Below are 14,500 nucleotides of genomic sequence, written 5' to 3' on the forward strand. Positions count from 1 at the left end.
CGCATCCAATACCCTAAGGGAAAGTCGCTAGGCCTACGGGACAACGTTGTCCAATCAGTAGGTAAAAAGGGGATAAGGAGGGGTGTCGGTTCAGTTCCTTTCCAGTTACGTGAGGAAGCTTCGGTAGGCGGGCGGATGGGATGCATAAACCAACCGAAGAAGGACAAGGGGAGCGGTAGCCAATGGCCTTTAGAGTCTGGGGCGGGACCTGTATTCTGGCTGGTCGGTGAGGGAGGGGAGGTAAGCGAAAGGGGCGTGAGTAAGGGCGGGCGTTCGGTTGCTGAGCAGCGCACGCAAATTGGTGGCTGGGGTGGCCGGGCGCGTGCCTGGGACCGTGTGAGGAGCGGGGCCGACGGACTGAGCCGTTATCTGAGGCGGTTGGTGGTCGGGTGGGCGTGTGCCGTCGCGAGGCTTTGTCGCGAGGAATGTGAGAAGCCCAGGGTTGGTTTTTGGTTTTCTCGCCCCCACCGCGAGCTCTCGCCGGCTCCGGGCTTTCCCTCGCTCGTTTTGCGGCCGCCGTTTTTGTCTCCCGCAGAGGCTGTTCCCCGACCACCACCACCGCCCGGCCTCCCCCTGTCAGCGCCCCGCGTGATGTCGTGATCTCCGGGCGGACGTGTGAAACCAGGGAGGCGGCGGCGGCGGCGCTCAGGTGGCGGCGGTGGCGGCTGCTGCTGCTGCCGCTGCAGCCGCCGATGGGGCTGCTCCGGATTATGTTGCCGCCTAAATTGCAGCTCTTGGCGGTGATGGCGTTCGGGGTGTCCGTCCTTTTCCTGGAGAATCAGATTCAGAAACTGGAGGAATCCCGCGGGAAGCTCGGTAAGCCTCGGCCGTGGGAAAGTAATGCTGGCTTAGGGGGCCGTATGGGAGGCGGCAGATGGTGCCGTCTGAAAGTCGTGGTTGTATATGTGTGTGTGTGAATGTGATTGTCAGAAGTGTGTCGGGGTGGGGAAACAAAACTCCTTTTATTTTATAGCAGGACTACTAAGACGGCGAGGATGGGGGTCACGGGTGTTGGCTGGGGAAGGGAGACTGATCTGGAGAAGCTTTGGAGAGCGATTGGGAAAGAGGGTCGAAAAGCCCTGGGGGGAGGGGGTCCTGTCACATCTCTATAAATGAAATAATTCGGTTTTGTTAGCGTGATTCCCCGACAAACCCTGCCCCCACCCCCACCCCCCCATAAGAAAATGACTCAGTTCTACAAGCAGTTGCACCGGCCCCGGGTTTTAATCTATTACATAGATCCTCTCGGGGTATGAATCCCAAAGAAATAAAAAAGGTGAACAAAACACGTTTAGCTAAAACAACAGATGAGGAAGTTTTCTTAGGTCTGAAGTTTTCTCCAGCCTCCAAATGAAATATTTGAAATGCCCCTTTTCAGTTTAGAGTTCAAACTTTGAAGCAGAGAAGTGTGAAGGAAGAGAGGCAGACAAGCACTTTTAATGAACAGTGTGTATTGGTTATGAAATGTTTGCTGCTGCTTGTGGTGCATGTATTTCATAACTGTTGCCATCTCCCTAATAATTGTGTAAATTATTAGGGAGACCGCTAGCTCAGAGACTTAAACTTCAGTTTGTATAATTGTATTCTTTAAAGTTTAGCTACACTTTGTTGGCAAACTTTGTTGAATTGCTTAGCTATGCATGATAGTAAATGATTATAAGCTTTAGCAGTCTGTATCTGTTCTGTATATAAGATGCCATACAATAACGAAGGAGTTCAGGGTCTTTTTATGCTAAAACGACAACGTAAGGACGACAGCTACTGACTGGATCTCCAAACTCGACATTAAACTCTGAAATGTTATTTCTGTTTTCCTCTTAGGTTTTCTTACTGCTCTTTTTCTAATTGTTTTAATTGTTTTAACGTGTAAAAATGAAGTGTTTTAATATTGTGTGTGACCAGCCATGCGCTAAATAAATAAATAAATATGCTAAAAATTACTTTTTAAAATGTGGCTTACCGAAAAGCCATGATTGATTGTCACACAATAAATTCCAGCCAATTAGGATGTGTGCTTGATAAACACACAATGCACATTATGGTTCTTAAGCATGTTTGCATAAAATCAATTTATTCTAAAACTTATTCTATCAAAGAGCAAAAATTAAAATTAAAATTCCTACCTTTTGATATGGTAGGAATTAGAACAGGGTTGTGTATTTCTACTTTCCAGTATGTGCCATACAAAACCAATAAAAACGATGGCAGTTTGGTGTAATGGTTAAGACACCAGGCTAGAAACCTGGAGATTCTGAATTCTACCCCTGCCTTAGCCATGAAAGTCAGCTGGGTGAGTTTGGGCCAGTCATTCACAGAGTTGGTGTTGTGAGTAAGTGGAAGAGTATTAGCCATGTTTGCTGCCTTGAGTTATTTATGAAAATAATAAAAGTGACAAAAATAAAACATTCCATCTACCAGTGTCACTTCATTATATTCATACATTCTAATTGTGGAGAAAGAACTTTGGTTTTCATACTTCTAATCTTAAAATGGGGGGGCGACCCTCATGCTTACCCTAAACATAATGAGATCCTGATTTTGTAGTAATGCTGTAAAAAATAAAAAGGAAAGCAATTTGTATTATTTATCTTCTAGATCATTAATACAGGTCCTTTAATATTGTTCATAATGTCTAGAAGCAACTCTGTTAACTAGAAAAAAGTAAATTTTCTTTCAAGTGGAACATAACTCGTGATGACTTTTTTGATATGTTTCTGTCATTTTCTTGGCAACAGTATGTCTATAGCTTGCAACTGTTGTCATCAGTGTGGCTGTCACCTTCCCAATCTAGCTCAGAGCCTTGGGATTCTCTTGATACTTTTTCACTGAGAAGTAAACCTGTATACTAGAACGTACTTTGTAACCATACTTACTTCTACACACATACACCGTTTGTGTGTATGTGCGTGCACATATGTAAAAATAACCTAGCTAAAACCTTTCATTCTTTAAGTGTGAAAAGTGAAAATGTGATTCATATTTTCTGATCTAATATGTTTGTATAGGTGTTATGCAGCATTTCACATTTTTAATATTATGCAACTCAATTGCATTTTTTGCACAGAACTATATACAGAAGGGAATGGGATCTGAAATTAATGGACTTTTGTTTGATGTGATTTAGGCAAGTGCAGGATTACATTTTGATAGGGCAATCCTATTCATGTTTGCAATCCTATTCACATTTATGTAAATGGACCACTGAGCTCACAGGAACTCCCCTTATGTAAGACTGCGTAGGGCTACAATCTTAAATGCTTTTTAGAAAAGGGCTTCTATCTATTGGGTAGAAATATTAAATGTTGGTAGAATAATTTGCAATCTGAGAAATAAACCTACTGTGTAACTCTGGATAGTTGGAAAGCATATGGAAAAATGGATATGTACTGGGTGAGTGGTTCTGTATATGTGGTAAATACCATTTCCTAGATGGTAGCATTGTATATGGGACAGGGTAAGACCTCGAGGAAGCCCAATAAATGCATGTTAAATATAAAGTAATGCAGCTTGGATCTATTATCCATTGCAGCACTGCCTGATAAAACATTTCTGCTGATGTAAGAGGCCAGTTTCCTTCCACCATTTCTCCTCCTTTCCAGGTTTCTCTGCCCCCTGAAAATCTGTTCCACAGGATTTAGGGATGTTCTATAACAGCTTAAGGATAGTACAGACATTACAGAGGGAAATTGATGAAAATAATTTTCCCTCTTTTTTTTATTAGTTGGAATGTTTGGCTGACACTCTGCTTATGGAATATTCTGATAAGAACAAACTTGAATCCACTGCTTCAAGCTATAATCCTTGATCTGCAAAGACAGAGATTTTTCTCTATTTTTACTTGTTCACAAAATGGTAAACAGAACGTTTATTAGAGCTTTATGAGTCAACAGAACCATATTAATTTTTTATGGTTTAAAATTAAATCAAGTTTTGATTACTTGAACTACACTACACTAGATCCAATTTCATGTGAGTAGATTTTAGCTCGCACAGCTGAAATTACAGCTTTTAAAAAACTTTTTGACCTATACCACTTAGTCAAACATCATGTGATGAATCGTGATGTATCGCGATGTTTGTTGTCTTTGTGGAACTGGGGTGGGCGTGGCCGGTGCGTGACACATCCGGCCTCTGGGTCCCCAGTTTGGCAGCCCTGATTTAGTCCATCTGAGCAGAAGTCAATCCTCTTATGGTGTTCATTCCACTAGTGGAAGCATGTATGTGTGATCATAACCTATTGATCTATCTTGGTCTGGGATACTTTTTAAAATATTTCATGATATATAATGGAGAGTCTTGCCTAGTAAATAACTCATCATCTTTAATTCCTAGGATTAATTGTTAATTATAGTATTGGTTGATGTGTAAGGAAGGTTAGATTGTCAATAATTGATTTAAAAATTGGAGTTTATTATATTAAAGTCTAAGATGTTATTACTATTGTACCATTTTCAACAAACAAGTAATTTCATATTAATTTAAATAAAATGTTTTTGTTTCTGAAAAATAGCTTCCTTGAATTAATATAAATATGATTTTAGTACAGTATGATAGGAATTCTTCTGTTTAATTAATAATTTTGAGCATTATAAAACCTAGCAATATATAGGATCACACTTTTTGTGATGAAATTTCAGATAAAGTTAGATAATGAAAATTTATTTGACGTTTGAGTGAACACTAATATATGATTTTATCTTTGACAGCATAAGGTTTTGGAAACAATTGGTGACCTAACAGCAGTTTTAGATACACTCTGATTTAGTAGCAATCTATAATAATGCATGCCAGCAATTTTTTACTTCTAAATATAACCAAATCCCTCAAAGTGCATTGAAATGTGAATTAATTGGCATGTAGCAAAAATGAAATTCCTACATTGTATAACAAATGGAAATGATAGTCCTTAATACATGTACTGTAATTTAGTCTAACAAATCCACCTATGTCAGTGAAAATGAAATTGCTTTACATGCTGTGATTAGTTTTCTTAACATTCCTAATTTAATCTCATTAGAAAGCACTCTATAAAGAGAGCCATTTTTTGCATTCACCCAATTGCACATGTATTTTTGATAATGATAAATCTAGGAAATGGCAATTGGAGAAGTGTGCACATTTGTTTAACTGTAAACATTAGATTTTAAGAATTTAGGCAAAAGTTGAAAATAAGTGTCAGTTCTATATTCTTTTACAATATGGGGTTCTGTTATAATTTTCTCTTAATTTTTTTTCTTAATGCAGTTATATTTTGGTTACATTTTATATTCCCTTTGCATGGCAATTGAAACTTAGTAAATCTTAAACAGTTGGGTACTAGGTATGTTTTTATGCTGCTTCTGTTATCTAACTGAGCATTTCCAGCGACAATATGTAATACATAGCATAACAATAACTATCAAGTAATCACTGTGTGAAATATATTAAGTAATAAATATACTCAGTATCAATAATACAATAATTAAAGCATAGTATTGTACAATATCAAAACAGCTAGATTCAGGTACATTATCCATTCTTGCCCCAATACCTTTAAAAGACCATGTTTTTTAAAAGGTATTTAAATATTGAAAGTGAAACTGTGGTTCTTCCATCTTTGTGGAGGATGTTCTGTAGTTGAGCGCCTGCAGAAAATGCCTTCAAGCGTCAATTTGTCATAAACATGTAGGGATAGCAAACCTATTTTTGTGGTGCAAAGTTTCTAGTCTGACCCTTTTGTTGGTTAGTGATTAAAATAAAACGACTGATTGGCCTAATCCATAACCATGTTAGGGACATGATGTTGATCACCAATACCTTGAATTGCATTCAAAACAAACTGACAATCCATGTGGCTTCCATAATTTAGGTGTTATATGTTACCCACTTTTTCTGATTAATGGACAGGTTGCTGAACTTTGCCCTAATTGAAATTTTAACGTCAGTCTCATTTGAGACACCTACACTAGCTCAGACATGAACTGATAAGCTCCATTATCTTCTGCTCCACCTGATGTACTAGTCAAAGCTGAGCAAAGTTGCTCTTAGCTGCAGCATGGAGCTGCTATTCCACCAAGAGTCCAGGAGCCATCCCTAGACTGTATAGCACCTCTTCCTGGTACAACCCTGCTTACAACTAAAATTGATTTTAACTTAAGAGGCAGTCAGTTTCTGAATCCTCAGCTACTTCTGTCTTAACCTGTTTTTCTCCCTTTAGATCCTTATAGCCTTTTAATAGGCATCAAAAAGATGAAGAAAGAATAACCTCTATGTTATTTTTACACGGAAGGCCTGCCTGAAAGTTATAATGGTAGATTGTCCACAGATTTGAATAGGTGAACACTCTGAGACAGGTGGCATGGCAGAGAATGTAGACTTGAGAATAACTTGTCAGGACACATACGGTAGGACTTCCTTTGGCTATCTTAGGAAGCGCCTTCCTTGATACAGACCTATTAACAACTTATCCCAAGTTGTTAAGAATTGTAGATGTCATACACTAGGAATACCCCTCAGTAGCTAATTGACTGAGCTTTCAATAGTGGTTTAAAGTGTACATTGTGAAGATATAGTTTGTGATTTGTCTTAGTTAACTAACCATAACGCATTATGTGCTACTGTTTCAGCTGAAGAGGAACAGCATAATTGATATTTAGAAGTGTTCAAGAGCATTATAGCATATTCGTATATACTTACACACACTAGTATGGTATGTACTTAACTATCTTTATCCTTGCAGCGCATACATGGCTTAAAAATTGGCTACTTAGCAGTGGCTTAGGTGATAACCCAATCTGAAGATTGATTTGGAGATGCTTCATATGTTCACATAAAACTTGGAGTATAGTTAGAACCCTCATTACAGTAAATGTGACATTTGTATTTATTTTAATGTGCATCTCATAAGACATGTTGATGTGTACTTAATTTATGAAGCAGTCATTAGCTTAACATTGTAATTGCTGGATAGAAAGTTTCTAGTCATCAGATAATCTAGGAAGCTCTCTGTTGAAACTGCTTAACAAATATTTGGAGGTCTTTAGGAATTTTGCATTCACAGGTGGTTTACTGTATGTAGCTTCAGATCTGTGAAGTTTCAGTGGTGATAAATTGTAGAAGGCTTGATAGTAATATTCAAAGATTAGATGGAGTAATATCAAATGTATGCCAGGTTCCCAGTTCCTCTATTCTGATCAAATTTAGGAAGCTTGTCATGTTGATAGTGGTTGTTTTGTTGAAGCTTATTATGAAAAATGTGATCTGTCCCCGTCTACACACACACACAAACACAGCCAGCCGAGGGTTAAGAAAGTACTTGGCACGCACACAGGTCGTTATCTCAAACTTGACAACAATATAAGCACTGTCTGCCAAGAGCTTTACTGCAACAGATAACATAAAATTACATACGCATTGCAAATAGTCCAGCAAAACAATATCCCTTCGGCAGCTTCAGACGTTGTTCAAGTGACTAGCCAGAGTTAGTTTTTGTTCGTCACGGAGTTTTACCAGCCACCACCCTCTCTTATATAGTCTCTGGGGTGTGGTCCAGTGACTCAGTTCTAATCCCTAGCACGCCTCCTTAACTGCTTCAACCGTTTATCACGCCTTCGTTGGCGTGCATCCAGGAACGACGGCTCTCCTTCCTCGCTCTCATCAGAGACTCCTGGCTAATCTCCTCTCCCTTGGCCGGCACCTGAGACAGTGCCAGAGGGGAGGGGCCTGGAGAGGGAGGCCTGGCTGACTCCTCTCCCTCATGTTCGGAGCCTTCTTCCTCCGATGAGATAGGCTCAGAGGGCGGGGCCACAACAAAATGATGGGGAGATTCCATAATGTGGAAGTGATTTTTTTCCGATTAAAAAAGGTGGAAATTAAAAAAAAGCTATTGCTTCATAGCTAATTACAATTGAAATAATACAAATTGTTTTCTGTTGAAATATGGAAATTAGTTCATGCTGTCTTGTTTTAGCTTGTCAGGTATTTTTTCACAACTTCATCAACAAAATTTAGAAGATTGTGTGGTGTTCCTCATCTTAATACTTTAAATCTTGGTTATTATTGCAGAAATTCATATAGTGTGGATTGTAATCCCTAGAGAATCATAAACATATTGGGGAGGTGAGGGGAAGCGTTGCAGAATGCCTTTAAAATGTTGTCTCAGACTTGATAGCCAAGCTTGCATTTTTGAGTATTAACTAAACTTATAAAGCAATTTTACTTGCTTCCTTTGTTTGGGGAGAGTGGTGTAAAGTTTATATTAACTCCCAATAGTATTCTGTTCCTTACATTATTATTTATATTATAGGATGTTATTTTGAAATGAAGTTCTTTTTTATAGTCTCAATTTACCTGTTGAAATCCATCATTATGACAAAAACATCAATAAAGTTTTATAAGAGACTTTGATTCAAGTGTAATGTATTTTAAAACACTTGAAATTCTCATTTTTTCAAAATATAGCAATTGTATATATTGATCATGTGATAAACTATTTTTCAATATGGGCAATCCATTAGTACTAACCACTTTGAGTTAGGTTCAATTTCTACTGAAAACAATTTTGTATTTTCAAAAAGTTTGTCAGCATGGAATATAATAGCATATCTGTAATTTTTGGAATATCTATAGAAGTGTTACTAAAGTTCAGTGATATTTCATGTTTACTTTTTCAAAATAAAAATGTTTTTGTTGGGTAGTAAATTGAAAGTAACATTGACCAATCTAAAATAAAAAAAAATGATGAAAGATACATAATTTTTGGTTTCACAAACATTTTTGCTATTGGAAAAGGCTCTATTATAATTTCTCAAAAAATACTGTCCACTAAGAGCATGAAGCTAGGTGTCCGGAAACAATCCCCACCACCTGGAATGGGCCAAAAACGGGATTTGGGAGGCCAAAAATGGGGAGACGGAGGCGGTGATAGGTGGCAGCAGTGATGGGCGGTGACAATCCCCGCAGCCTGGAACAGCTGATAGGCGGTATTCTAGGAGGCTGATCCAACCGCCAATCAGCTGCTTGTGCTGAAGCTGACCAGGCTGTTTGCTGTTTGCTGCAAGGAGGTAAATTGCTGGGAGGCAGAGGCTGAAGGGTGGGGGCCGGCGGGTGGGCAGGGCTTCCGCAACATTTGCTGTATAAGACACACAGACATTTCCACCCACTTTTTGGTGGTGAAAAAGTGCATCTTATACACAAAAAAATACGGTATTTAATTGCTGCCTAAAGCAAGGCAGTGATAGTCACTGGCTTCAAAATAGTAGGTGTGATCATATAATCAAACCCCACCTTTTAAAAAATGTGTGTCACATGCATTGCAAGTATATAAAAAGGAACAGGACTTCAACTGCCCGGTAGCAACCCCTTCATCCCCCATTTTAAAACCTGTGGCCATCACAGTATGTATGCTCTTAACCTAACTCTTACCTTGTGAAATTATTAGTTGGAGATGTATTTTAAACAACTTTTAAGTTTATTAAAAAATAGAATTACTAAAGAATTCTATTCAGAATCACATACTTTTTTTCCTAATTTTAATTTAGAGAATATATCTAATTTCAATTACTTAAGTACATTTTAATGAATTGATAGTAAATACAGATACAATAATTTTCTGAGATGTCTATTGCTGTTCTTATAAACTAGAATACTGTAAATGTATAAGCAGCGATAAATGTTTCTGAGCCTTATATTTACAGTTTACAGCTGTTGGGAATATAAGTAAGCAATATTAACCTAGATATTCTAATGTTTTGATAAAAAGCAAAAAAACCCTTTTAAAAACCTGACTTGAAAGTTAACTCCTATTTCACCTATATTTTGGTAGTATGAACGGATAGGGATTCTTTATATCTTTATATTTTGGTGACCTGGCACTATGTTATAAAATTGCATAACTGCCTTGACAATGCAAACATACATAGAGTGGGAATACAGGTAAGTATCCAAATATCCTGTATTTAATACCCTGTAGATAATCAAATGACTTCTCTTTTTTTTTAATTTGAGGGAGTACAAGTTTATTTCCCAAATTCTTGAGTAATTCTTTAGTTCAGTCTTTGATGTGTAAGTCCATTAAATGCATGTTTGTTTCATTTCTTTTGAAATGGAAGAATAGTAACAATAACCTTCCTAATATATTTTATTTACATATTGGTTCACTTTCAGTAAAATTACTGTGTAAGAATATGGGTCTTTGAGAAGCCTTACTAAAGTAGAAAATATTTTCCAATGCATTTTTTAAGTAAATCAATCATGAAGAATTTAATGCTAATATACAGAAAACTGAACTGTAGATATTTTCTACTGGATTTACAAAATATATTCTCAGGCTTCTATAAGTTAATGTGACTTGTGTCTAAAACAGATTTAGAATTTCTAGTTTATAAATTTAATTTATGATTTAGAAGTTATGTGGAATATTTTGTTATTGTTTACATTTGACATTTCTATAATGGATTGTTTTAGCCAAACAATTTGTACTTTTCCTTTTTAAGCAGTTGCCATCTTTGAATAGGGATGGCATTTTACAGTATGATGGATTTTATTTCTTCTGACTGTTTAAACCTAAGACATAATTGAGTTCTGAAACAATAATGTTCGTATGTAGACTATGGGGAGATGGCCTTGAAGAAGGTTTTCAAAGCCATTACCTAAACAAAACCCTCAAAATTATCCCTTCTATTTGTCCTTATTATATGAGTGGGGAGATAGAATCTGTCAGAATTTCAACAATAAAGTACAAGTAGACCTTGAAGAATCTGTTTTTCTGACCTGGCTTACTGCAAAGGGCTAATGTTATAACCTCTTCTGGTCATGCCAAGCATTTTATTTGTGCAAGATAGTTCATTAAAAATTTCGGTCTGCTTCTGACTGTCAAAGTCATTTTCCATTGCGATGCTATGCAATTCAATGGTGAGGGTTCTCATACTTGGTTGATTGGGACTCAGTGTAGTGTGTCTTTAAATTTTCTTGTCTGGCCATGCCTCCTTGGCTTTGTTGATCTCCAGTTATTTCTCTCATTCTGAGGTAAAGGGATGTGTGTTTTAGCTATCCTCACTATTTGTTTTCTGTTAGTATACTTAGTATTAATATTGTGTATATTTTGTATATGGTTATATTATATAGAGTATATAGTGTATATAGGCAATTTTTTTTTTTTTTGGTTAGGTTGAGGGAGCGAAACGGAGTGAACGGAGACTGCTGCGGCTGCAGCCAGTCTCCCGCTGCTGGTGTGGGCGTGTGGCTGGGGATCCGGCTTGACTGCCCCATCAAATTGATCTAATTTTGAGCAGCGATCGGAGTTTTCCTTCAATAGGACCTCCAGACAGCCTGTAAGGCTGATTGATCGGCCGCCAGTGTGTGAGCAGGATTTCTGGTCCGCTGGATTTCCCACCGCCGCCATTTGCTCCCTCTTATCCTGGGCGGCTACAGAGTACCTGCTCGGGACTCCGAGTCACACTCTGTCAACTTGGATCGCCTCGCAGCGCTTTAAGGGGCAGCTTGTCTCTTGCGCTTGGATCGCCAGACTCACCAAAGGACAATTCATCGATTGTGAGTAGTGGAGGAATGACTGAGGCGTTTGAGCTGCGCGCCAATTTGGGCGCCATTTTGTGAGCCGGCAGCCATTTTAGGGATCCTTTTGTTCCTGCCTGACTTGTGGGGCTTTCTTTGGCGAGGCCTTCAACTATAGAAGTGACTTTGACACCGTGTGGCTGCACATCTTACTTAAGTCTGTTGGCAGCATATTTAGATGTTTTAAAATATTTTTTTCTGTCACTGCCTGTCAGCTTTGCAGGGTCTGACAAGGATCTTTATTAAACATGGCTGACCAAGAATTTTCCTCTGATTCCGAACAGGCTCCTGTTCCTCCCAGACCCAAGAAGGCCACCAAGAAAGGTTCTAAGCCGCTGCCTTCTAGGTCAAAGTCCAACCTCTGCACCAAAGTGGCTGCTTCCAGCAGGCCTAACTCTACTTCTTCCACTACTAATAAGGAAGAACAGAAGACATAAGGCCTTGGAGAGACAATTTTCAAAGGCACAAAAGAAAGTCCAGGAAGGGGTGGAGGCTCTCCCAGTTGCTAGGGAGACACCAACTATAAGTCACCAGTCTGGACCTTCAAGGTCCTGAACTTTCTCCACAAGTTTCTCAAGTACCAGTTCCTATTTCCCATGGGGACATCCATGGAACTTCCCAAGGGGTTCCTACCTCTAGTAGACCAGGACCATCAGCGACCTTTACCCCAACTGCTGCAGGACTCTGCCCACAGGAGGGGCTGGGTTGGCCTCCTCAATTTGATTTCCAAGCCCTCTTCACTGATGCATTGGCCAAGAATGGGACGCGGCTCATCCACGACCAAGGTATCCCTTCCTGTTCAGGTACGTGCATCCCTCCAAAGGTGGGCATCGGGGGCTCTGTCGAAAGGGAATGTGTTCCACGAACCCAACCGAGTCGTAGTCACAACGGATGCGAGTCTCTCCAGCTGGGGAGCCCATCTAGAGACAGGTAGTTCAGGGACTTTGGTCACACACAGACTGCCTAGACAATATCAATTTCCTAGAGCTGAGAGCAGTACATCTCGCTCTGGTACATTTCCAACACACTCCACCGTCATGTTCTGGTCTTAACTGACAACATGTCCACAAAGGCCCACATAAATCGGGAGGGGGCACTCATGCTTGCTGATGAGGGAGGCAGAATCATTACTGGACTGGGCAGAGACTCACCTGTTATCGCTATGGGCGGAACACATCTCGGGGGCATCCAACATCAGGGCGGACTGGCTCAGCTGGAAACAGTTGGATCCGTCAGAGTGGAGACTACATCCAGCTCTATTTCAGGACATGGTCCACAGGTTTGGTCAACCGTTGGTCGATCTCTTTGCCCAACTGGACAATGCTCAACTGCCCAGGTTTGTCACGAGGTTTCCTTGCAGGGGGGCCGAGGCCATCAAGGCCCTATGCTGCCCGTGGCCTCCGGGGCTTCTTTATGCCTTTCCCCCCCCCATCCCTCTTCTTCCAAGGGTGATTCGCAAGCTATTGCCTCCTTTGGGTGTAGGGTACTTCAGTCTGTCCACTCTCCTGGCATCCCGGGATCCAGCCAGCCTCCCTCCCATTGACTCTGTGCTTGGGCATATCCCACCATTGAATTGCATAGCATCGCAATGGAAAATGGATGTTGGCTTACCTGAACGTCCCTTTTCTTGGCGATGCGAAGCAATTCAACCCACCACTCAGGCTGCCTGGGGGACCTCCCGGGAAGTTGTTTGTGTTTCTCCTTAGGTCACGTCTTCCATGGACGTCTTCGAAAAATAACTGGAGATCAACGAAGCCAAGGAGACGTGGTCGGACAAGAAAATTTAAAGACACACTACACTCAGTCCCAATCAACCAAGTATGAGAGAACCCTCACCATTGATTTGCTTCGCATCGCCAAGAAAAGGGACATTCAGGTAAGCCAACGTCCATTTTCCATTTATTGCTTATTGTTTCAAAACCCTAATGTATGTTTCTTTTTATTTTAAATACTGCACATATTAAAATAAATATTTTTGCACAAATTATATTTGAACTGTCATACGGGATTTGAATTGTGCTGTTTTGCAAAACAAACTTTAAATAAACAGTATTAATATATTTGATATGGTGTACTAGAGCTTTGAGTTAGCCTTAGCTTTTCTGCTTTCAAGAATGCATTCTTGATTTCTCAAAACTACTCAATATTCCCATCCCAGGTTCTTTTATCTTTTACATTAACTAAATAGGTTTCTTCTTTCTTGGTAGGAACCAGCACACACTGCAGATATACTCCAGATATAGTGTGGAAGTAGTGACTTGATCCAGCGGAGGAGATAACTTTTCTGGGTGGTGTGGTGGTGGTTATTTTCATTTCCTGAGCAGAGGTTGCATTATGATAATAGCTATCTGTTTAATTTTTTTAAAAAACGATCTTGATCTTTAAACCTGTTAATATCATAACGTAATTTGTTTTTATTTTTTTGTTTGTCTCTTCTTACAAAATTCTTTAAAGATTAGGTTACTTTCTTGGTTTGTTATTTGTTAGGTTACAAAAAATTAGGTTACTTTCTTGGTTTGTTATTTGTATAACCCTTTTAATTATTAAAACATCAGCCGGTTTCTTTTGTATATCTGGTGTAGCATCTTTTTCCGTATTATTCATAAAGCTTGTCCTTTTTAAGTCTAGTTTCTGATCAGTCTCAATCTTGTCCAGTAAAATTTGTTCCTATTCCATAACATCTGTTAAACACAGTGTGTTTAGGCAGACATTCTTAAAATTAACTTCTGGCTCCATTGTTCAAAAATATCCTTTAATAAGGCCAATGTTAACATGTTTTACTTCTGTATTAGTGGTTAGACTGAAGCCTTCTTCTCCTCCTACTAATTTTCCAAAATCAAAGTTCAAATCACCTCTTTGTGTATAATCCTTAAAATTGTATTTAAAACTTCTTTCACTAAAGATTAAAGGAAACTCATCTGATGTTTTCAGACTTCGATTCAAAGGTTCC

At 39.2% G+C, this 14,500-nt stretch overlaps 1 protein-coding gene across 9 annotated transcripts in view; it reads left to right on the plus strand.

Annotated features, from left to right (window-relative positions):
• Positions 1-37: 37 nt before the first annotated feature.
• The window catches only part of HS2ST1 (heparan sulfate 2-O-sulfotransferase 1), a 104,765-nt gene continuing 90,302 nt past the window's right edge, over positions 38-14,500 (plus strand). For 2 of the 9 annotated variants that reach the window (XM_087889895.1, XM_087889896.1), the window contains exon 1: positions 276-816. Coding sequence is in view for 3 of the 9 variants with exons in the window: in XM_034437150.3 (XP_034293041.1) it covers positions 693-816 (124 nt within the window). In the remaining 6 variants the exon portion in view is untranslated. Of the gene's footprint in view, positions 817-11,834; positions 13,427-14,500 lie in introns of those variants that run through there. The other 7 variants (XM_087889898.1, XM_087889901.1, XM_034437150.3 and 4 more) reach the window with 6 other exon arrangements.

The sequence above is a fragment of the Pantherophis guttatus genome, chromosome 3 (genome assembly GCF_059756535.1).
Source record: "Pantherophis guttatus breed Tessera chromosome 3, ASM5975653v1, whole genome shotgun sequence".
Taxonomy (NCBI): domain Eukaryota; kingdom Metazoa; phylum Chordata; class Lepidosauria; order Squamata; family Colubridae; genus Pantherophis; species Pantherophis guttatus.